This window comes from Gekko japonicus, unplaced genomic scaffold (assembly GCF_001447785.1).
Source record: "Gekko japonicus isolate JY-2015 unplaced genomic scaffold, Gekko_japonicus_V1.1 scaffold2477, whole genome shotgun sequence".
Lineage (NCBI taxonomy): Eukaryota > Metazoa > Chordata > Lepidosauria > Squamata > Gekkonidae > Gekko > Gekko japonicus.
The window spans coordinates 117,142-142,147 of NW_015160908.1; the positions used below are offsets into that span (position 1 = coordinate 117,142).

Below are 25,006 nucleotides of genomic sequence, written 5' to 3' on the forward strand. Positions count from 1 at the left end.
AGCAGGGGGTGGGTCTTGTTGCATGTGCCCGCCCCCTGGGCTCTTTACTGCCGGAGCTCCACTCCTGTGCGCACCTGCAGGAAATGACCCCTGGGCCTACTCATATATTGGTGGGGGGGATGGTTTAAGACTGAGGGCTGAACCAGCTTTCGGTTTCTTGTTAGGCACATCTGTTGAAAAGCCTGGAGGAAGCTGGATTCTTCACCTAGGTTTGCCGACCTCCAGACGGCCCCTGGAGATACCCCACTATTACAATTGATCTCCAGGTGATCAAGATCGGTTCCCCTGGGGTGTATACGGCTGCTTTGGGGAGTGGACTCTGTAGCAGTACGCCCTGCTGAGGTCCCTCCCCTCCCCAAACCCCACCCTCCCCAGGCTCCACCCCCCCCCAAATCTCCAGGTATTTCCCAACTAGAGATGCCAGCCTCCAGGTGGGACCTGGGGATCTCCCAGACTTACGGCTCATCTCCAGACGACAGGGATCAGTCCCCCTGGAGAAAATGGCTGCTTCGGAAGGCGGGCTTTATGGCCCTGTACCCCACTGAGGTCCCTGTCCTCCCCAGGCTCCACCCCCAAATCCCCAGGAGTTTCCCAACCTGGAGCTGGTAACCATCCCTCCCATCCCCTACCGGTGGCTGGGGAGACGACAACACCTAGCAACCCTGTTCCCAACCCAGAGCTGGCAACCCCATCCCCCCCTGCAGCTGAGGACACACAAAACATTTGTGTTTGTGTGTCTGAAGTCCGTCTGCTGTCCACACCCCTCCACAAACTCTTTATCCTCTCTTGTGAACGAACATGCAGATAGCTGGGCCTGACCTAGCTGGATATTTTGGGTCCTATTATTTTTTTGTTGTGAAAACAAAACCCCTTTAGTGTTTAGTAAATGAGCAGCCTAGACCACGGGCTACATTCAGAACCCGGTGGCCGTGATCTCTGCTTCCAGTTGGCTGACCCCCCCCCCCCCGGACCCTCGCACGTGGGGTGAAGTGCCTCAGTTGCCTTGCGCCCGTCTCCCTTGGTGGCTGCATCGGCTCTCCTGTCTTTAGCGGAATGTCTTTTTTTCCCCTTATATTTTCTGAATCAGGAGTTGGATTAAAATACAAAGTGATAATTTTAAAAAAAAATGCAGTTGTGTTTAATGACGTCAACAAATGCAGTCAGGTTGAATGATGCACCTGTCCGCCTTCTGCTCCAGAACTGAAGAACGGTGTGTACGTGTGTGTCTGTCAGTCTGTCTCCTGCAGCAGAACAGAGCGAGAGTCCAGGAGCACCTGAAAGACGAACAAAATTTGGGGCAGGGGAGGAGCTTTTGCGAGTCACTGCTCCCTTCTTCAGGTGCAGCTGTATCTGAAGAAGTGAGCAAAGACCCACGAGATCTCCTGCCCTGCCACAGATTTGGTTAGTCTTTCGGATGCTCCTGGACTCTCGCTCAGGCCCGTAGCTACAGTGGGGCATTTCGGGGCCTGGCCCCCTGACTTCCTGCAAAATGCCCCCTGATTTCCTGCCAATGCTCCCAGGCCCCCCAACTCTCTGGGCCACCTGGAGGACTCCCCACTGCTGCCCCTTCCCCAAGCACAGCTTTCTTCCCCACGTAGGCAAGCACACTGCGAACGCTGCAAAAGTGAGTTTTTAAATTTTTATTTTTAGTTTATTTTTTAATTTTGTTATGTTAGTGCCCCCCGACTTATTTAAAGCCCCCCCCAAATTACAAAACTCTTGCTCTGTTCTTGCTCTTTTCTGCTGCTACAGAGGTATCGGAGCAATAACTCATGAGAACTCAATCCCCTGCCACAAATTTTGTTTGCCTTTAAGGTGCACCTGGACTCTTGCTCTTTTCTGTGGCTACAGAGGTACCTGAAGAAGTGAGCAGTGACTCATGAAAGCCACACATTTTGTTCGCCTTTAAGGTGCACCTGGACTCTTGCTCTTTTCTATTGCTACAGACAAGACTAACAGGGTCACCCATCTCGATCTGTCTGTCTCCTGGGAACCTTGCCTATTTTCATCAAAGTCACAACTTCCCCCAATTGCTCCTTGCCCATTTCTTGGGGCAGCTGTTGGCAACATGCATAATAGCATGGTTTCAGCCCTGTGTTCATGCCCAGCAACCACTGCATTAAGGGCACAATCAAGCAGAACGGGACGGATCTGTGCAGTTTAGCCCCAAGGTTCGTTTGGGCTGTTCCTTATTTTCTGCTGTATGGCAGCTTCCACTTGGAAGAGAGGGAAATGGCATCTCCCCCGGGCCTTTCATAGGCAGGGTTCTTTGTCTAATTTATTCTGCTTCAGGGAAAGGGCAAAGACACTGGACTGCGGGAAATCCACCAGCCCTCCAGCCCCTTACGATTTTGTCGGGCACTTCTTCCCAGGGTTCTTTTTGCCGCCTTGAGAACAAGAAGCTTGTGTTGTTTTTGAAAGTGAAATCTCTCAAGAGAGCCAGTTTGGTGTAGTGGTTAAGTGTGCTGACTCTAATCTGGGAGAACCGGGTTTGGTTCCCCACTCCTCCACGTGGAGCTGCTGGTGTGACCTTGGGTCACACACAGTTCTTACAGAGCTGTTCTCTCAAGAGCAGTCCTCGAAAGAGCTCTCTCAGCCCTGCCTACCTCACAGGGCGTCTGTTGTGGTGAGAGGAAGGGAAGGAGATTGTAAGCTGCTCTGAGACTCTGAGTGAAGGGCATGGTATAAATCCAACTCCTACTCCTACTCCTTCCCTGCCAGTGTGGTGTAGTGGTTAAGAGCGGCAGACTCTAATCTGGAGAGCTGGGTTTGATTCCCCACTCCTCCTCCGCATGACACCTGCTGGGTGACCTTGGGTCAGTCACTGTTCTCTCAGAGCTCTCTCCGCTCCACCTACTTCGCAAGGTGCCTGTTGTGAGGAGAAGAAGGGAAGCTACTTTGAGACTTCTTAAAGCGGAAGAAACCCTGACCTAAATAGACCAGGCTAGCTCAATCTCATCAGAATATCAGAAGCTAAGAAGGTCAGCCCTGTATAGTCTTTGGATGGGAGACCACCAAGAAAGTCCAGGGTCACAATGCAGATGCAGGCAACGGCAAACCGCCCCCGAACGACTCTTGCCTTGAAAACCCTACAGGGTCACCGTAAACTGTGATTCCAGAGAACTTTCCACCACCAAAGTCGAGAAAAGCGGGGTATGAAAACCTATTCTTCTTCCAGCTGAATTGGGCGTGTCCCGCATGTCTCCGTACGTGCACACGAACACATCTGTAAAAAAGTCCACAAAACAAAATGAAACATATTGAAGCAGATTCACTGGACGTTAACTTTCCCCGTCTCTTTAACGTCTGCCCGTCTATCCATCTGCTTTAAGTGTTCTGTCTGTCCGTCTAGATTTCCTTAATCACGGGCAATAACAATAATTCAGTCGGCCACGGCTGAATGGCCAACAGCAACAGCAACAACAAACGACTCGCTATGATTAACTCGGCATTGGCATGGTGGGATCTGTATCTTTGCACCCGAAGCCCCTCCTGTTGGCCTTCTGCCTGTTACGTAGCCATTCAGCATGGGTGGAGGGAAAGAAAAAAGGGTGACCCTGGATTCTGCCCTCTCGGAACGTCCTCTGGATCGGTCTGTCCAAAAGCATTCACAGTTATTAGCCATCTTGGGGGCCCTGGAAGGGGTTAATGCAGCCCCCTTGCTTCTCCATTGGGTGACGGGAGTGTGTGTGGGGGGGAGCTCTTGTATTTTTCCTCGCAAGGACCCGACCAATCAGTTCCTTTCCCTCGGCTCCTGTTGTGCCCACATTGGCACAGCTGTTTGCCAAGGGGAAACTGCACGGTTCGCTCCCCCCTTCCAGCTTTGACATTTTCCCCCCACCCTCTCTTGCCGATTCTCCCCCTCTCCCCTCTTCTCAAGCGTAAAGAGCAAGGAGGCAGGAGAGGCTGGCCTGTGGGGGGGGGAGGCTTGGGGGGGCCCACGTTTGCCGTGACAGGTGCCACAGCGGAAAGAAAGGCAAAGCTTCCAGCCCTGCCATGGAGAAAGCTGGCTGCAATTCGTCCCATGGCAAAAGGGAGATCCAGCCGCTCCACTACCTGAGGTAAGTCACAGTGTTGCCATGGCTGTGTGGGTCTCAGGTGCGAGGGCTTCCCCCCCCACTCCTGTGAACAGAGGCAGAAGGACGGCAAGCGGACTCCCACCCCCCTGCCTCTTCCAGCTGGGAAGCATTGCAATCTTCGGTGAATCCTGACAACCTCTCGGTCTGATGTGGCGATCAGTCCACGGTTGCTGCGTTTTGGCCAAAGGAAGCCGGTCTGGGGACCAAATCTAGGATAGGTGAAACAGTTATTTTTATTTATTTGTTTACAATATATATATATTTCAAATGCTGTGCTCTTTCCAAAGAGCTCAGGGCGATGTGTGTTGTTTTGTACTCCTCCCTTGGCGTCTTCACCACGACACCCCTATGGAATAGGTTAGGCTTTACGGCAGGGTCAGGATTCACACCTGGGTCTCCCAGATCTTAGTCCAGTGTTCTCAGCCATTACAGCAAGCTGGCTCTTCATACGGACACATTCTACTGGACTTTTGGCTAGGTATGGATCTGGTTCGGGTCATAGGGTGCTGGCCAAAGTAGTCCTAAGCATGTTGCCCAAAGTGACGTCATTCTCCCTAGGCTGTCTGTAACCCGTGTTAACTAGGGACTCATGGATTCACCATAACTTTCAAGCAAGTAACCTCTGCTGGGATACGTGGCCGACACTGGAGCGAAAGGTTATGTCGTGCAGGTCCAGTTGCGCCAGAAAGAGGGTTGAGGCTGCCCAAGGGGTTGGCATTTTTGTTCCCGTTGCTGTTTTTCCTTGAGGCTGGCCGGCGTGTCTCTGCACGCCCTCGGAAAGCCAAAACATGATGGGGGGGGTTGTTGACCCAGGCTGCGAGCAAAACATCAACAGAGAGGACTGCGCCCACATCCCGACGCTACAGGAGAGTTGTGTGAATCGTGACTCAATGGCAGCGTTCAAACGCTGGTCTCCATGGCGACCATAAAGTGGGCCTAATTTGCCAGAGTAATGGAGGCAAGAGAGGACTTTGGGGTGAAGACAGAGTGATTAAGAGATTGGGGGGGCAGGACCTTGTGCTAATTTCCCCCCCCCCCCACACACACACACTGATCCTGTACAGTTTGTGGTCAACGGTTGTGGCCCAGGTAGAGTTTCACTGGTAGGCCCACATTTCCCCTTCCTGACCAGCTGCCAAACAGGAGCATGTAAAACAAGGAGGGTGAGACTGTGTGTCTTGTATATTAATTATTTCTCCACTTTAACTCAGAGGTCTTTTAAAATAAACAAGAAACAGACAGTTTCCAAGCCTGGGACACTCTGCACATGTTCAAAAGTAATGTTGTGCTTACATTGTTTTGGTCAGGGGTTCTACTTGGTCAACGTTTGTTCTGCTCAGGAAAAAGGCACTCTGTACGTGGTCAGAAACCACTGGAGTTAGGCTCTTTTTAAGAATCTAGAATGTGGGGGAGCATGCCTGAGAACCCATGGCACTTCAGTCCTTCAGATAATATCCCGAAATGTGTTCCACTCCGGGACAAGGCACACTCTGTACATGCTCAGGGGTGCCAGAATGTCTGCAAAACCAAAAGTGGGAGCGTTACTGTTGGGTCATTGTGGGGAAGGGAGGGGAGAATTGGGGGGGGGACATGGCCCATAGAATCCTGGCTCCATGTTAGACTCCCCCTCCTCAAGTTCCATTTCTGCACTGTGGTGGTGGTGGGGTTTTTTGGCACTACCTTTCTCTCTTTTAAAAAAATCCAAACAGGCTTCTGCTTAGGCCGTTTCTGTGGCAACAGATACAAAGAACGCGTTAAAATGGAATGACTGCACTTTGAGGTCATTTCTTTGTCGCCTGGGAGGGAGAGAGGGAGAGCGAGAGATGAATCTTGCTCAGTGTCTGTAGTGTGTGTGTGTGTTTTGCAAGCATACAAATGAACTAATATACATTTTACATCCACGCACCCCTGCTTCACATATCTTGGGATGATTTCAGGATCCTTATCTAGCAACACTAAATGGTTTTTTAAAAAGCAGAACAGGTTGCGGGGGAAGTTAACCTTGTCGACCCCCCCCCCTTCCCTAGACAAGGCCTCTTTGTGCTTCTTTAACCACTAAACATCCAAACAGGGTTGATAGAATTGAAATGGGACAAGTCTCAGGAGTCCCCAATCCCCAGTTGTGGAGCAAAGGGAGTCGGGTGATTTGTGAACGGTTGAGGGCAGAAGCAATTTTGTTTTCTACAGCCCCTCCAAGAAACCATTCTGATATCTTCAAATAATTAGGGTTGCCAACTCCTGCTTGGGAACTACCTGGAGATTTGGGGGGGGGAGGGAGCATCGGGAAGGCAGGGTTTGATGAGGGGTGGGACGTCACAGAGCCCACTCTCCAAAGCCAGTTTGGTGTCGTAGTTAAGAGTGGCAGACTCTAATCTGGGAGAACCGGGCTTGACTCCCCACTCCTCCACATGCAGCCAGCTGGGTGACCTTGGGTCAGTCCCAGTTCTCTCAGAGCTGTTCTCTCAAGAGCAGTTCTCTCAGAGGTCTCTCAGCCCCACCTACTTCACAGGCTGTCTGTTGTGGGGAGGGGAAGGGAAAGGAGATTGTAAGCCGCTTTGAAACTCTGAGTGAAGGATGGGGTAAAATTCTTCCTCTTCTTCCTCCTCCTCCTCTTCTTATTTTTCTTCTTCTTCTTCTTCTTCTTCTTCTTCTTCTTCTTCTTCTTCTTCTTCTTCTTCTTCTTCTTCTTCTTCTTCTTCTTCTTCTTCTTCTTCTTCCTCTTCCTCTTCCTCTTCCTCTTCCTCTTCCTCTTCCTCTTCCTCTTCCTCTTCCTCTTCCTCTTCCTCTTCCTCTTCCTCTTCCTCTTCCTCTTCCTCTTCCTCTTCCTCTTCCTCTTCCTCTTCCTCTTCCTCTTCCTCTTCCTCTTCCTCTTCCTCCTCCTCCTCTTCTTTCTTCTTCCTCCTCCTCCTCCTCGCCATTTTCTCCAAATGAATGAATCTCCATCGTCTGGAGATCACTTGTAATTGCAGGTGATCTCCAGGCCCCACCTGGAGGTAGGCAACCCTACATAAATATGCTTAAGGCTCCTGTAAAAATGTCACAATCGATGCAGAATTTGATTGCAGTGGGCTTTGGCCCCAGGATCTGTTTTCTTCACCACAGCCTGTGTTGGAATATGCAAGTGGTGGTGAAAATAGCACCTCTGAGCATGTGCAGAATGCATCCCTCCTCCGGCTAAGGAGCACGGTTTCCCACTCCAGGACAAGGCACACTCTGTACATGCTCAGGGGTGCCAGAATGTCTGCAAAACCAAATGTGGGAGCGTTACTGTTGGGTCATTGTGGGGAAGGGAGGGGAGAATTGGGGGGGGGAACATGGCCCATAGAATCCTGGCTCCATGTTAGACTCCCCCTCCTCAAGTCCGCGGACTCTAATCTGGGAGAATCGGGTTTGATTCCCCACTCCTTCACATGCAGCTGCTGGTGTGACCTTGGGTCAGTCATAAGTTCTTTCAGAGCTGTCCTCTCAAGGGAGGTTCTTGGGAGAGCTCTCTCAGCCCCACCTACCTCACAGGGTGTCTGTTCTGGGGAGGGGAAGGGAAAGGGATTGTAAACCGCTCTGAGACTCCTTTGGGTAGTGAAGGGCGGAGTATAAGTCCAGTCTCCTCCTCCTCTTCCATCTTCTTCTTCATCATCATCTTTGTCTTCTCCTCCTCCTCCTCCTCTGTCCAGCAGCAGCCTAAGATGATGTTTCCTCTGGAAGAGAAGTAGAGGGAACATTCACAGCACTGCTAATGCAATGGCCTCGCTTTGCCAGGCTAATTTAACATCTGTTGTCTTTTTTAAAAAAAACATTTTATTAGGATATAATAAACAAAATCAAACACAAGTCACAAACTTTTATACTTATACATCCTCCCCCCCCCCCGGTGCGGCTTCCCACAGTGCTCCAACCTCCTGCTAATTAGATCTTCTTCAACCCACCCTTTTTTTTCTTTTACACATATCTATAGGTAACTTCTTCCTCCATTTTTCTTTTTATTTCTTAGTCTATTTTTTAATGTCTAACTGTTGTCTTTATTGAGGCCTACATGAAGACAATTAAACTTGCTAACATATTCTAAATCTGCCTTCAATGTTCTTATAATAAAGGTTAGCAGGAAAACCGGCTTTGAGAGAGAGAGAGAGAGAGAGAGCGGTTTCTGAAAGCTGCCATTTTTAGTTGGAATGGTGTTCGTTCATTCATGGTACCAGGTTAGTAAGTCCTTCCTGAGTGGTAGAGTTGCCAACATCCATTTGGGGGCTGGAGTTCTCTCAGACTTAGAGCTCATTTCCAGATGGGGTTGCCAGGTCTGGGTTGGAAAATACCTGGAGACTTTGGGAGTGGATCCATGAGAGGGTGGGGTTTGGAGAGGGGAGGGGCCTCAGCATGGTACAATGCCATAGAGACTCCCCCCCAAAAAAAACATCCTAGAATTCTGGAGCATCCAGGGAAGGAAAAAAAAAAGTACTTCTTCACAAAATATAGAGTTCCTTTTGGAACTCACTGCCTCAGAGAGGAAGAGAGAAGAAAAGATTGGATTTATACCCCGCCCTTCACTCGGAGTCTCAGAGCGGCTTACAAACTCCTTTCCCTTCCCCTCCCCACAACAGACACCCAGTGAGGTAGGTGGGTTGAGACTGCTCTTTTGAGAACTGCTCATGAGAGAACAGCTCCAAGAGAACTATGGCGTGCCCAAGGTCGTCCAGCCAGGTGTAAGTGAAGGAGTGGGGAATCAAACCCAGTTCTCCCAGATTAGAGTCCCCGCCCTTAACCACTACACCAAACTGGCTCTCAGGATGTTAGCTCAGAATACTTTAAAAGGGCATTTGTTGGTCATAGAAAACAGGTCCATCTATGGAACCTTCATGTTATGGTGGATTCACCAGATTAATAGTCAAACCGAAGGTCCAAATAGACAGACAACCGGGTAACAAGCTTAAAGATTTACTCGCCGGATAAATGGTGATCACAGAAACGAGTCTGCAAAGAGAAATCACACCTTTGCAGGGTTGTTCCCTTCTGTTATACTCTTCAGTTACATAGCATTGAGCATGCATAAAAGCTGTAGCCTGAATTGAAACTTAGGGCGATTCTGTATTGGCTTTTCCCTCCGTTGTTTTACCAGACCCACCTTGGAGCAGAAATTCCCCTCTGCATTGCATGCCGCTTTCGCTTTCTTTGATCATCGGGTTTTATGGCACCCTCTACACTGCATGCCGCTTTCGCTTTCTTTGATCATCGGGTTTTATGGTACCTTCTGCATAGATTTATGGCCGTTCAGGGGTGACTTTGTGGTTTTGAGCTGCATCTCTGGTAAAACAACAGAGGGAAAAGCCAATGCAAAATCGCCCTCAAAGACGTCTGAGTCACTGCAGACCCCCACATGTTCCAAGGGGCCCTTTGCACAAACCAGTGTCCTTGGTGCTTGTTACAGTCTATTGGCATCGTTTGCCCAGATGGTCTTAGGTGACTCCCCTAGATAAGCTCATCTCAGCGCTCAACACAAGCTTGGTCTCTTTGAACTCCTGCTTTTATCAGCAGAGGCCCACTTGCAAGTTGCAAAGCAATTAAATAGGGTGCCGGCTATGCTAAGCTGCATTTTAATAGTTCGATATTCACAGGCAGTGTACCTCTGAATACCATGTGTGTTTGGAGGCACACAATAACAGCAGTCGGGGGCTTGGGTCTCTATGCCCTGCTTTGTGGTCTTTTCAGAGCCATAGGTGAAGGCAGGAAACAAGATGGCAGGAAACTTCTTGGTCCGATCCAGCAAGGCTCTTCTGATGGGGACAAAGTTGGCGCTGGGGTTTTTGCAGGGTCTGGTCTCTGGGCTTCTGTCTCTGTTCAGCCGGCTGTTATTTTGAGGTTTGCCTAGAAATGTCACACGCACTGGGCCTCTGGCATTCCGTGGCATTTTGGTCCCTGTGTTTACGGCATGCACATCTCTCTCTTTCTCCATGCTAATGATAACATTTGGTGTCTCTGACAATGTGGCCTCTGATCTACCAAGACACCTGCCATAATAAATCTGTTTGCCTTTTTGTGGCTCTGCATGATTCTTCTTGATTAAGAGAACGTAAAAGCATCAGAGAAGCCATGCTGGATTCAGGCCACATGTTGCACTGTGGCCAAACCTCAGGTGCCATCAGGAGGTCCACTAGTGGGGCCACATCTCCAGAAGCCCTCCCACTGTGGCCCCCCAAGCACCAAGGAGACAGAGCATCACTGCTGCAGATAGAGTGTTCCCTTCATGCCTTGGGGCTAATAGCCACTGATGGACCTCTGCTCCATATGTTGATCCAATCCCCTCGTGAAGCTGTCCGTGCTTGTAGCCGCCACCACTTCTTGCAGCCGTGAATTCCATGTGTTAATAACTCTTTGGATGAAGAAGGGCTTCTTTTTAATCTGTCTGAAGGCTACTGCTCATTAATTTCATTGAGTGTGCACAAGTTCTTGCATTTTGAGAAAGGGAGAAAGGTATGTCTTTCTCTACCTTCTCAATCCCAGGCATACTTTTGTAAACCTCTATCATGTTTTGGGAGGAACATGCCCCATGCGGCGTCTCTCCCAGGAAAACAAATTTAGAATCCAGTGGCACCTTTAAGACCAACAAAGTTTTATTCAAGGTATGAGCTTTTGTGGGCATGCACACTTTCTCAAATACATTAGAATGGCAAGGAAGGTTCAAACTTATAGCCGGAAAGGCAAATTAACATGTAACATGATGATGTTCAAGATGTGCAAAGTGACCCTAAACAACAAGTTAAGGTTATCAGGTCAACAGTTGTAAAGCAATAAATATGTCAAACAAGCAGATGAATGTCTAAAGGTCTCTCCCACAATTGGAAAAGACACCTTTAGACATTCATCTGCTAGTCTGAAGAAGAAGAAGAAGAGAAGAGATTGGATTTATACCCCGCCCTTCATTCGGAGTCTCAGAGCGGCTTACAAACTCCTTTCCCTTCCCCTCCCCACAACAGACACCCTGCGAGGTAGGTGAGGCTGAAAGAGCTCTGACAGAAACTGCTCTTTCAAGGACAGTTCTGACAGAACTATGGCTTGCCCAAGGTCATCCAGCAGCTGCAAGTGGAGGAGTGGGGAATCAAACCCGGTTCTCCCAGATTAGAGTCCACGTACTTATCCACTACAGCTTTACAGTGCTTGACCTTATAACCTTAACTTGCTATTTAGTGTCACTTTGCATATCTTGAACATGTTACATGTTAATCTGCTGTTCATTCTCCGGATATAATTTTGAACCTTCCCTGCCATTCTAACGTATTTGAGAAAGTGTGCATGGACGTGGAAGCTCACACCTTGAATAAACCTTTGTTGGCCTTAAAGGTGCCCACTGGATTCTAAATTCGTTCTACTGCTTCAGACCAACACCGCTGACCATCTGGATGCATCTCCCAGGAAAAGAAGACTTTGCGCTTTCTCGAGGCTGTGCTAGAGGGCGCCAGAAGGTCAAACAAGAGGGGCTGCGTTAGAACGTCGAAAAGGCAAGATATGTGTGACCTATCTGCAGTGCATGCGGCTTATGGGCCACTGAAGCACATAAAGGCCATGCACACTGGCTCCCAGCATGTTCACCAGCATGTGTGGGCTCCAGCTCTCGGTGCACCAAACAGGATTTTTTGCCCCAAGGTAGATGTCTCTTGTAAGGCACCTGCAGTGGTGTGTTCAAAATCCCACATGATGTTGGGTGCAAATTGGCCATCTTGCCCTGAGCTATCTTAGCTTGTCTTTGTCCACAAAGCGGCCTGCTACACTGGACCAAAAAACCCGCATCTAGTTACGGTTGCCAGCCTCCAGGTGGGGCCTGGAGATCTCCTGGAATGACAATTCATCTCCAGACTACAGAGATCGGTTCCGTTGGAGAAAGTGGCTGTTTCGGAGGGTGGACTCTGTGGCATTATACCCTGTCGAGGTCCCAGCCCTCCCGAGGCAGTACCCCCAAATATCCAGGAATTTCCCTACCTGGAGCTGAAAACCCTGCATAGTCCAACAGCCTGTTTTCAAGAGTCAGCCAGCTAGAGGCTTAAGAGAAGCTCACCCAAGCAGTGCGTGGAAGGCGTGAGGGCTTTTTAACTGTTCTTTGCCTCCACTGTCAGGATTGTGAGGTAAATTGCCTCAGAAGAGGGAGGTTCTATTCAAGTAAGGTGGCTGTTGGCAGCCATGTCACGGACCAATGTGTGGACTTTAAAAAAAAACAAAACCTTGCTACAAACTAGTGGGCAGTGCCACCTCTTGTGGCAGTGAGTTCCATAAGTGAATAATGCATTGGGTGAAGAAGACATATACTTCCTTTTATCCATCCACAACCTGTCAGTGTAACTGGGTGATCCCAACTTGTGGCACTATGAGAAAGGGAAAACATTATCTATATTCGCTTTATAAACCTCTCCGATTTCTGCCCCTCCACTTAATCAGACTGGAAAACCTGGGAACTCCTCAGCCTTTCTTCATAGGCCCCTTGATCATTTCGGTTGCTCTTTTTCACACCTTCTCCACCGCCACAATTTCATCTTAGAAAATGGGATGATCAGAACAGCCTGCAGTACTCCTAAACATAGCATGGATTTTTTTGGTGAACCTATCCTTCCTTGCAAAAGTCCGCATGGTCAAAGCAATGGTATTCCCAGTAGTCATGTCTGGCTGCGAGAGTTGGACTATAAGGAAGGCCGAGCGCCGAAGAATAGATTCTTTTGAACTATGGTGCTGGAGAAGACTCTTGAGAGTCCCTTGGACTGCAAGGAGATCAAATCAGTCAATCCTAAAAGAAATCAACCCTGACTGTTCCCTGGAAGGCCAGATAATGAAACTGAAGCTCAAAGACTTTGGCCACCCAATGAGAAGGGAGCACTCACTGGAGAAGACCCTGATGCTGGGAAAGATTGAAGGTCAAAGAAGACGGGGACAGCAAAGGATGAGATGGTTAGACAGTGTCATGGAGGCAATGAACATGAAATTGAGCCAACTTCAGAGGACAGCGGAAGACCGGAAGGCCTGGCGTGATCTGGTCCATGGGGTCGCGAAGAGTTGGACTCGACTGTACGACTGAACAACAAATCCTTCTTTGCAAGGCTGTTGTCACCTATACACTGCTGGGACCCATATGTATGTGCAGTGTTTGGAAATTTGTCTTGATACACGCCGCTTTGTGCTTGAAGGATATTCTTCCCTGGATATCTATACTACAAATTTAAACCTGTGTGACACTGATTTATTGCCCATCCCTTTTAAGTCCTGGGGAACTTTCTAATTGGAATGTCGTTTTGGAGGGTAGTTGTGTTAGTCTACAGTAAAGGTGCTAGATTAAAGTCTAGTACTTTAAAGACCAACAAGATTTTGGGGGGTATAAGTTTGCGATCTCTGCCAGGAGATCAAATCAGTCAATCCTAAAAGAAATCAACCCTGACTGTTCCCTGGAAGACCAGATACGGAAGCTGAAGCGCAAATACTTTGGCCACCCAATGAGAAGGGAGCACTAACTGGAGAAGACCCCGATGCTGGGAAAGATTGAAGGTCAAAGAAGATGGGGGACGGCAAAGGATGAGATGGTTAGTGCTATCGAGGCAATGAACGTGAAATTAAGCAAACTCTGGAGCACGACGGAAGACAGGAGGGCCTGGCGTGATGTGGTCCATGGGGTCGCGAAGAGTTGGACTCGACTTTGTGACTGAACAACAGCAACAAGTTTGTGAGAATCAAAGCTCCCTTCATCAGATACAAGTAGGAACAGAGGTCTCCGAGTCTTTATACCCTACTCTCTCATCTTCAGATGGGATAAAGGTAGGGTTGCCAGTAGGAGACTGGGGGGGGGTACGTTTGCCAGCTCCAGGTTGGAAAAGTCCTGGAGATTTGGGGGTTGGAGCCTGGGGAGGACAGGGACCTCCATGGGGTGCAGTGCCACAGACTCCATCCTCCAAAGCAGCCATTTTCTCAAGGGGAACTGATCTCTGTAGTCTGGAGATGAGCTGTTATTCCGGGGGATCCCCAGGTCCCACCTGGAGGCTGGCATCCCTAGATAAAGGACTCGGGGATCTCCATTCTGACTCATATCTGATGAAAGGACTTTGATTCTCAAAACGTATACCCCAGAAATCTTGCTGGCCTCTAAGCTGCTACTGGATTTGAATCTATCTTGAATGCGTTCTCGATAGCCAAGCAAGAGTGAAAACGGTTCAAATGAGTATGTTGCATTCACGTATTCCTGCCTTCTTAGCCTACTACCCTGACTGATATTTCCCTCCCAGGAATCGGTTGCATACACAGACGCCCACTTCCACTTTGGGGTCATAAAACGACAGGCTGGTCCGAAATGTGAATTGTTTTGCCATTTGCGGATCCCGGCGAACAGCTGTTAACGATTACGGTCCACATTTTTCTTCCCAGCGTCTCCATCTGCTGCCAGAGTGTTTGGAGACCCGAGGGGAGCGTGAAACAACTGGGGCATTGTTTCGGTTTACATAACAGATTCCAGTCTGTTACGTTGCCCACCTATGTTTGAAAAGGAAAAGGCAAGAGGGGCAGAGATAAGAGGCCTTTCTGTCCCGGAGCCGTCTGACCAGACTTTAACCCCGCCAAGCCTTGACGGCTTCCGTGGACTCCAAACTTTTGATTTGCCAGCGGAGCGAGATGAATGGAGCCATCCCGAGAGGCCGCTGCTACAGGTGGGTGGGTGGAGAAGCCAGGGAGAAATCGAGGTCAGGCGTTTTCACCGCAGGCATCCCATTTTTCAACACTGCTGAAGGTTAGAAACGGCCTCCACAGGCAGCGCTCTCTCTCTCTCTCTCCTGCAGCTGAGAAGGAAGACGCTACCGAATTGTGTGGCTCACCATTTTGGCTTGGAAGATTTCCCATTTGGTTTTGTTGCTCTCTTGTGTGAACGGAAGCATTTATAATTGCATTTCCTCCCCCCCCATTGCATTAACCCTCCTCCCCGTTAAATTAACACATTGAAAAGTACGCAAACGGAGTTATTTCAACAAAACGTACTTTATTCTATCCAGAACAAGACAACTTTGGCCAGCTCGCAGGCCGGCTTATATTCCCCGAGAAACTGCCACCCAAAACACACCCCTACTTCCCTATAGGTTATTTACAGTGGCCGAGAGTCCCATATAATGTACAAAACACACATAAGGGACCGGTGGCGCAGGCAGTAAGAACACCTGCAAGTAACATCAACGAACACTCAGTATGGCTGTTCGAGACCCACCGCGGCCGGAGTGAGCTCCCAGCCCTAGTCCCAGCTCCCGCCCACCCAGCGGTTCGAAAGCACTAAAATGGCAAGTAGATAAACTGGGTACCTGCCCTAGGTGGCGGGGGGCACCCTCCTCCTTGCGAGGTGAAGGCATCAGCGGCAGCGATGGCGGCAGAGTGGCGATGGTGGCAGTTCAGTTCCTGGTGACCCAGCAGAGCAACGTCGGAGGCAGAGCCCGGAAAAAAAAAGGCGGAGGCTGGAGAGCGTGGTGACGTGCGGCGCAAGCACGGCGGAGCCATCTAGGACAGTAGCCGGAGCTACAGCCAACACGGAGCCACGCACCAAACGAGTCCTACCAGAGGAAGCCACTCGAAAGGAAAGACCGGCTCCAGAAGGGCACCAGGACGCCGATACCCGAAGCCACGGAAAGGAAGCTGGAGAACAACTAGCCTGGGTGCTGGTAGGCAGACACTACCCCAGAAACAATGTGGCCCTAGCTAGGTGAATGTGGTTAGATTTACTATGTAAACCGCCCAGAGACCCTTCGGGGTCAGGGCGGTATATAAGCCGAAGGTATAAATAAATAAATAAATAAAATAATGACACACACCAAAAAACCCAAGACATTTCACGGATACGCAAAATAAGCCAGTCCTACAGCTCCTGCTTGCCATTAACAAACTAGTTCATAAGGCAGAGCGGGAGGCGACAACTCTCCCTTGATGTATCAGTCTCTCCCTGAGCAAGCAGGCACCCGGTGGGACGCTGTTAGGTTGAAAAGAAGGAGGGGAGAATCACGTAGGCGAACCCTAGGACACCTTGGAAGGAAGGACAGGGTTAAAACACACACACACACAATTGAGACTCACAGTGAGAAGACAAAGGGCAGATTTGTATATCCGAAGTAACTGGCAATTCTCTCCTGTGCAAATTAAACCTGTCCACGCCCAAGAGGAGATAATTAAGATTCTGTTAGGTAAAGGTTTCCCTTGCTTGAAAGCCAGTCAAATCTGACTCTAGGGGTGCGGTGCTCATCTCCGTTTCCAAGACGAAGAGCCAAAGACCACCGGGGGAGGGGAGGCCAGTTTCAGCCAATTTCTGCATGCATGTGCAGCCTGCAAGGTTGGTGGTGTTGCTTTGCACACCAACTTCCTTGCTTGGGAGGGGGGGGAGAGAGAGTCAACTCTACCCAACTCTACCCTGGCCTGACCTTTTACATCCCTGGACTTCTGGTTGCACCATCAATTTACACAGGACAGGACCTGTATAAATGTTGTTCCTGTTGGTCTTTTGGGGTTTCTGTGGGGCACTGTGGCATGCTTGCACTGCCACAGTGCCACTTGTTCTCGAGTGTGCCACTTGTTGTCATGGCAAACAAGCACCTCCCAAGACAGTTCACTTTCCCTGAGATTCTCTGGGAGAGTCTGACTGCTGGGTGTTGCCTGCTTGCCTGCCTTAAGTGCTGCTGGCTGGGTTTCCCCATTGGAAACAATGGAGGTAATGGGGGCAAACCTGTTTGGGTGCCCATAGAATTGGGCCCACTGGTCCAATTGCTTTGGTACATGGGGGTTTATGTGGGGAGAGGCTCCCGAAGCTACCCTGAAAACTTGGAGCCTCTCCCTCAAACCGCCTCCCCCCCAGAGCCACTAACAGCACCATGGGAAAAAGTAACTTTCTTTCCCACCATAGAGAACAATGGAGGGGATGGGGGAACCTGTTTGGGGGCCCATAGAATTGGTCCCCCTGGTTCAATGTTCTTGAGACGTGGTGGGTGTCTTGAGGAGAGGCTCCAGCAGCTACCCTGAGCATTTGGGGCCTCTTCCGCAAACCATCTCTCCTCCAGCTCCCAGAATATACCCTACGGTTTTGCCATTGACTTCAATGGCCCTAAGGATATAATGGGGCTGAAATTGACATTTGGCTGGTACTGACGAAACTGACATGCGGGAGTCTTACTGCCAGCCGAAATTGATTCTGCCTGATTCGGTGGAATCTGAATCCGCCTAATTATTATTTTTTTGCACACCCCTACTGTGGGCAGCCTTCTAATTCTTCTGATACAGTGTGGTGGGTGCAGCCACAAAATGGCTGCCGCAGAAAGCAGAGCCAGCCCCAGCTTACCTTCAGCCACACAAGGAAGATCCTTGCGCTGTAGGGGGCTGCTGCCGCTGAAGCAACATTTAAAAAAAACTCCACAGCCAATCAGAAGCCTCACTGGCTCTTCCCACTGTCTAAAAACACTTGGCAGGCACTGGGAAAGGTGTCGGCAGGCATCACGTTTCCCATGAGCAGTACATGGAGGACCTCTGCGCCATGGATTTATATAGACATTTCCATTTTGCCTCAAGATACTTACAAGCTGGGTGGTGAGCAAGGCTCCCTCTAAGCTGTGGAGTCCTGTGAGCAAAAATTCTACTTGGTGGGCTCCTGGCATTAAAGTCGTGAGCGAGCGATTTGGTTGCTCTGGAGGCCCTCCTTCCTGAGCTAAGACAAAAATCTGTGAGCCGGAGGCTAAAAAACTGTGAGCTGGCTCACACTAACTCAGCTTAGAGGGAACACTGGTGGTGAGGATAATGACCAACTCGTTCTTTTGGCATTAAAGGTTGAATGCCTCTGCACATGGAAGCATAGGTTACCCAAAGTGGCTGTCACCTCCGTTACACCCCTGGGAGAGCATTACACTCTTCACATAACAACTTGCTGGTGGTCCGCGGCCCTAGAGATATCCGGCTGTCCTCGACCAAGGCCGGGGACTTTTCGGTCCTGGCTCCGACCTGGTGGAACTCTCTGGCGAATGACCTCAGGGCCCTGCGGGATCTTATGTAATTCTGCAGGGCTTGTAAGGTGGAGATGTTCTGCCAGGCGTTTGGTTGAGGGCAGCGATGGTTTCCTTCTTGGCCAGCACCCTTCCTGGACCCCAATTCCTTGCGGAGCCTACTCCCCCCCCCCCAGTGGGACCAACCCAAACCAGACGGGAGGGAACTGCAAGATTTTTTTTTGCCACTTGCCTTTAATTATTGTATAATTATCTTACTGTATCATGCTGGATATGATTTTTATCTGTTTTTACGGTTTTAGAGTGTTGTACATCGCCTAGGAGCTGCGGTGGCTCAAGTGGTTAAGATGCTGAACTGCAGGCTGTGGAAGGTCGGTAGTTCAGCAGTTCGAGACCCGGGTGTCGCATGACGGAGTGAGCTCCCGTCTCTGGTAGTTCCAGCTCCTGCCAACCTAGCAGTTCAAAAGCAAGAAATTGCAAGTAGATAAATAGGTACCGCTTCGGTGGGAAGGTAACAGCGTTCCCGTGCGCCTTGGTGTTTAGTCATGCCAGCCACATGACCACGGAAACGTCTTCGGACAGCGTTGGCTCTTCGGCTTGGAAACGGAGATGAGCACCGCAACCCTAGAGTCGGATTCGACTGGCTTTCGAGCAAGGGAACCTTTACCTTTACATCGCCTAGAGCCCTGTGTTTGCGGGAATTAGGCAATTAATAAGTGTAGTTATAGTTATTCTGATATAATGCACTGTTAAACTTTTTATTTTTTTAAACATTTTAATGGTTTTGGGGTTATATGTCTAAATACATATTTTTGGACTGAAAGCTAATCTGTTCGTATTTAACAAATATGTATTATTTTGACAAACGGTCTTTGACCGTAAATAAACATCATTCATAATGTAATGTGATAAATAAATAAATATAGACCCCATGAATTTTCTAATCCCAGTGACATTTTGGGATCACGCTTCTCCCCCCCCCCCAAATGTCTTGCAGCAGAGAAGAGGCAGAGGCCATCGAGAAGGAGCTCCTGGAAGAATTCCGATTTGGACAGCAACAGCTGATCGAGATCTGGGGTCACGCCTGTGCCATGGCGGTGGCCAAGGTGAGTCTGCAGCAGCTCGGGGGGTCGTGGGGTGATCAAGTGGATCTCCCGGGACGGTGAGTGGGGGAATCAAGGAGCAAGCTTGCCATCTCCAGGCTGGAGAAAACTATACCCGTTGCATTTCTGACTGTTGTGAATCAGATAAGCATTCAGAGTCTTAATGGGGGCGGGGGGAGACCATGCCTATCTTGAGGGCTTTTCTCCCCTCCTGCACACTGCCACCCTTTTGGTCCCCTTAATGGCGCTCCATATCTACCATTTGGGGTAGAATTGCCACCTTCCAGGTGTGGCCTGGGGACTAAAAGGTTTCCCTTGCTCGAAAGCCAGCCGAATCCGACTCCAGGGTCGTGGTGCTCATCTCTGTTTCAAAGCCGAAGAGCCAGTGCTGTCCGAAGACGTTTCCGTAGTCATGTGGCCGGCATGACTAAACACCAAGGTGCACGGAACGCTGTTCCCTTCCCACCGAAGCGGTACCTATTTATCTACTTGCAATTTCTTGCTTTCGAACCGCTAGGTTGGCAGGAGCTGGGGCCAGAGACGGGAGCTCCCTCCGTCATGCGACACTCGGGTCTCGAACTGCTGAACTACCGACCTTCCAGCCTGCAGTTCAGCATCTTAACCACTGCCCCCCCAAAATTACAACTGATCTCCAAGCAACAGAGATCAGCTCCCCTGGAGAAAATGGCCGGTGTTGGCAGGTACCCCCTGGCCTCCGGTGGGGGACGAGGGGTTGGGGTTGCCAGATCCAGGTTGGGAAACTTCTGGAGATTTGGGGGTGGAGCCTGGGGAGGACAGGGACCTCCGTGGGGTACAAGACCACAGAGTCCATCCTCCAAAGCATCCATTTTCTCCAGGGGAACTGATCTCTGTAGTTTGGAGGTGAGCTGGAATTCCAGGGGATCCCCAGGTCCCACCTGGAGGCTGGCATCCCTGCCCACTGAGCTCCGTCCCCCCTGTCCAAACCCTGCCCTCCCCACACTCCACCCTCAAATCTCCAGGAAGTTCCCAATATGGAGTTGGCAGCCCTAGTCGGGGGGGGGGGGCTGTCTCTCCTTGCTTCTGCCGTTTAAGGAGGCCATGTTGCCCCCCCCCTTCAGCCCAAGCCGAGTGCAACGGTCAGACCACTTTTGGCAACACCTCCGCCTCTGGAATGTGGTAGCCGCCCGTCGGCCTCTCGCAAAGCCATCCGTGTGCTTCTGGAACGGTAGCGCCTGTCGGTGGTTTCCTCTGGATGCTAAACAGAGGGCCTGGCGTGTGCCAGCCGGCCCTTTTTCCTAGGCCTGTTAGTTTTGGATAGCCACGGCCCTGGCTTAATGACTCCATCCGGGTTTTAATTGCCTGCAGGCTGGGCCGGGCCGCTCTGCAGGAACGTGACCCCAGGCTGCGAAGGAAATGCCGAGTTTCAAGTCCGGCACTGTGCAGTTACGTGGGAGAGATGAGAATGTGTTCCTTCTCCACCCCACTTCCCAGTTTTTCTGGAAATGCCCAAATGGGGTTGCTGAGCGTCCTTTAGTGCCATCCTCCAGTGGGACTTGGGGATCCCCCGGAATTAGAGCTCATCTCCAGACTACAGAGATCAGTTCCCCTGGAGAGAATGGCTGCTTTGGAGGGTGGGCTCTATATGGCCTTGTACCCCACGGAGGTCCCTGGCCTCCCCAGGCTCCGTCCCCAGATCTAGAGGAGTTTCCCACTGTGGATTTGGCAACCCTACGCCCTAATCCCCTGCTGATAACTGGGGGTGCCTGGCAACCCTAATTTCTGCCCTGTCAGTTATTTTAATAGACCAGGAATTTTAATCTCGGGAGGCTCTCTTTTCTTTGTATATGGACTCCCCTTCTGTGAGGCAGTGTCCCCTCCTGTTAGGCAAGCATTCATGCAGGAGGATTGATTTGCTACTGCGTGGAAACTTTCCTGCACTTTAAAAGGTCCTTGTGATTTCTGAAGGTACTTATCTACTTCTAGAGCTCTGTAGTAGGGGTGTGCAAAAAAATAATAAATTCGGCCGAATCAAACAGAATCAATTGCGGCCGGCAGAAAGACTCCCACATGTCAATTTCGGCAGTAGGAGCTATTCGGCTAGCCGAATGTCAGTTTCAGACGCATTATATCCTATGGGCTGGAGCCTCTCCCCAAGATACCCACCAAGTTTCAAGAACATTGAACCAGGGGGTCCAGTTCTACGGGCCCCCAAACAGGTTGCCCCCATCCCCTCCATTGTTCTCTATGGTGGGAACCTGCGAGTTTGGAGCTACCCTGTGAGTTTGGAGCCTCTCCCTCAAACCCCCTCCCCTCGACCCCCCAGAATATACCCTATGTTTTCGCCATTGACTTCAATGGCCCATAGGATATAATGGGGTTGCATTGCTGCCGAAATTCGGCTGCAATTCAGCGGCAAGCCGATTCAGATAAGAGAATTTGAATTGGCCCGCAGCAGCCCGAAAGGGGCCCGAATGGGCCATTTTCGGGGGTGCATTCGGTTCAGATGAACTGAATACACATCCCTACTCTGTAGTCATACTGGGGTTGGGTAGAATCCTGCCATTTCTCCCCCTCCCCCTAAAATTACAGAACTTTGAAACCGTTCTTTGAAAACGTTTGAATGAGCATAAAACATTGGAAGAATGGTTTATTTTTGCACACTGCATTCAAGAAGGGGTGGATTGAAGGTTGCCAACTCTGGGTTGGAAAATGCCAGGAGGCGGGGGGGGGGCAAAGCACAGATATGGTGAAATCTGGCCTGGGGAGGGACCTCAGTGGGGCAGAACAACATACCGTCCACCCTCCAAAGCAGCCATTTTCTCCAAGGGAACTGATCTCTTCTGCGGTCTGGAGGACAGTTGTAATTCCCGGAGATCTCTGGACCCCACCTGGAAGCTGGCAACCTTAGGCAAAGCCTAGACAGGAAGTGGGAGGTTTTGCAAGGGGCTTTGGGATAGAGAGTGTGGCCTGGCTATTTGGCATTGGTTGCCCTTTGACTGACTTTCTGGGCCCCCTTTTCGAGAACAGAGGGTCTTAACTGCTGTGAATCCTAACAACAGGTGTTTGGCACGTTGGGACGGCCATCTTGGAATAGCAAAGTCTAATTTGCGCAATAAGCCATCAGGGAATGCCAGTATTGTCTTCCTTGGTCACAATTAATGGCGGGGCTTTAAAAATAGCAGAAAAGGCTATTTGAACACATCAGCTTGTCTTGATGCAGCGAGTTCATAAGCCGCCTAATCCTTCAATTATTAATGTCTATTTAGGGATGATCGGCCTCCTTTAATGGCATATCGCAGACAGAAATAACTGGGCACCCCCTTCCCTGGTACTGATATTATTAGATACATTTGCCATTCAGTTGGATTGGCTGTAGATACCAGCTGAGTCAATTTTTGTTTGATGGAGCCCACCAAACTTTGATACCGGCCACATCAAAATTCCCATTTTAGCCATGCCAAGATCTTCACAGATCAGCAGGATAAAAACTGATCCCAAACTTTGGGCTTCCTCCACCTACACTGAACTTCTATAAATGTTTGATTTATAAATTTTGGGCGAGAATTTTATCAATTGCATTTTTATCCCTATGTTGTTAACAGACTGACCTCCTTCGGAGGCAGGGGTCATTTTGTAGAAAAAGAGGTGCAGGAGCTTATTAGCATAACTTATTTGCATATGCCACACCCCCCGACATCACCGGAAGTGTGTCAGAAGGCAACACCCACCGCTCAGGCTCCACTGGACTGTTTTGGATTGCTAGCTATTGGGGGGGGGACATACAGATCTCGCAGAGGAGGGAGAGCTTGTACCTGAATAAAGCTTGGTCTTAAAGGTGCTACTGGACTGTTTTGGACCAGGGGGCCGGGGGAGCTCTGCAACTTACCTGGCTGCTTCTTGCTCTGACTGAGGGCTGCTTCTCTGGCCTTAGTTCTTCTGGCCCAACTTTTCTGGTTAATTGTCCATTAATGGCCTGAGTCAGATTGGTCATCTGATCGTTTTATGGCTACATGGTATTTTATGATATTTATATGTAAATGGTTATTTTAGTATTTTTAAGTGTATAACAAGGAGCTGCGAAGTAGATAAATAGGTACCACTTGGGTGGGAAGGTAACAGTGTTCCATGTGCCTTGGAGTTTAGTCACACTGGCCACATGACCACGGAAACGTCTTCGGACAGCGCTGGCTCTTCGGCTTTGAAACAGAGATGAGCACCGCAACCCTAGAGTCGGACTCGACTGGCTTTCGAGCAAAGGAACCTTTACCTTTACCTTTTAAGTGTATAACTGCTGTACACTGCCCTGAGCCCATCTGTGGAGGGTGGTATATAAATCTAACAAAATCAATAAACAAAACTTTTTTTGTTGCTTTTTGTGTCTCGGTGACATGGCTTTTCCCCCTGCGTTCTCATGTGACCGGACTTCTCCTTCTGCAGGTTTTCCCTCTGCGTTCTCTGGCGAAGAAGCAGCCGACATTATTGGTGGTCTGTGGCTGTGAACAGAACGGGGCGATCGGCTTGGCGTGCGCACGGCATCTGCGTGTGTTTGTAGGTAACCCCCCACCCTGCCCCATGGATTTCTTAGTATCTGAATGCCTTTAGGGCGGCCATGGTTGCCAGGAGATTGGGGGAAGGTTTGCCAGCTCCCGGATGGAAAACTCCTGGGGATTTGGGGATTGTGCCTGGGGAGGACAGGGACCTCAGTGGGGTACAGTGCCATCAAGTCCACTTCCCAAAGAATCCATGTTCTCAGGAACGGAGCTCTGTAGTTTGGACATGAGCTGTAATTCTGGGGCTCTCCAGGTTCCCACCATTCTAGCAGGCTCTTTTTGTAGAAAAAGCCCAGCAGGAACTCATTAGCATAATAGGCCACACCCAAGAGCAGAAACTCATTAGCATATTAGGCCACAACCCTGACAGCACAGCTCATTAGCACATTAGACCACACCCCCATGTTACCAGAAGTGTGGTCATCCAGCCACACCCACCTTTTGCTTCTTATTCTGTTTACCTTGTTTGTTGTCAAAACCCAGGGCCTTTTTTGGTAGCAGGAACTCCTTTGCATGTTAGGCCACACACCCCTAATGTAGCCAATCCTAATGAGTTCCTGCTGTTGGGTGTGGCCTATTATGCTAATGAGTTCCTGCTGGGCGTGGCCAACTCGGGAGCCAGCCGGAACTCCGTTCCTGTGCGTTCCTGCCCAAAAATAGCCCTGAAGCGTACAGCAGACTGGACTGGAGCCTGATACGAAGGTTGTTGTTTCCTATTTGGAACATAAGCTTTGATAAGCAGAGGGAAGAGTTTTGGGAAACAAAAGAGACAACACTCACTAAGTGCAAAATGATGAATAGGAGAATTTACTTCTGCGGAAGTCTAGGAGCGCAACGAAGACTCAGGCCGGAAGCTTTGCTATGTACTAATGTATTGTGAAGATTCTCTGAAATATATTGTGAACTGTTTACAAATATTGAGACTTTTATGTGTAAGTTAATAGGTGATTTTCTATTCATTTACGAATCAAACACTTTAAAAATTATTCCCATTTGTATAAACCAATGTAGTATCTATTGCATTATATACAAAATGTTTCCCTGGCTGTTTCTATGATTTTGCCCATCTGGAAGTTGGCATCCCTAGTTGTAGTTCTCGGTGGCTGATGTTTGTCCTTCGTGTCTGAAGGATAGCAAACCTGGTGTCCACCCTCACCAATATATGCCCAACAAGCTTAAAGCCTTTAATAAGCACCAACTGAAATATCCTCAAACCCTCTGCAAGCTTTTCTGTTGAATGTAGTTTTATAGCTGCTCTTCCTCCAAGGAGCTCAAGGTTCTCCCTTCTGTCTTTATGTACTCACAACAACCCTGTGAGGTATTAA

General features: G+C 49.6%; 1 protein-coding gene across 1 annotated transcript in view; it reads left to right on the top strand.

The window, feature by feature from the left end:
• The first annotated feature begins 3,996 nt into the window (after positions 1-3,996).
• YJEFN3 (YjeF N-terminal domain containing 3) overlaps positions 3,997-25,006 on the top strand; it is a 39,682-nt gene continuing 18,672 nt past the window's right edge. The window contains exons 1-3 of the mRNA XM_015424135.1: positions 3,997-4,061; positions 19,044-19,152; positions 23,569-23,679. Coding sequence (XP_015279621.1) covers positions 3,997-4,061; positions 19,044-19,152; positions 23,569-23,679 — 285 coding nt within the window. The remainder of the gene's footprint in view (positions 4,062-19,043; positions 19,153-23,568; positions 23,680-25,006) is intronic.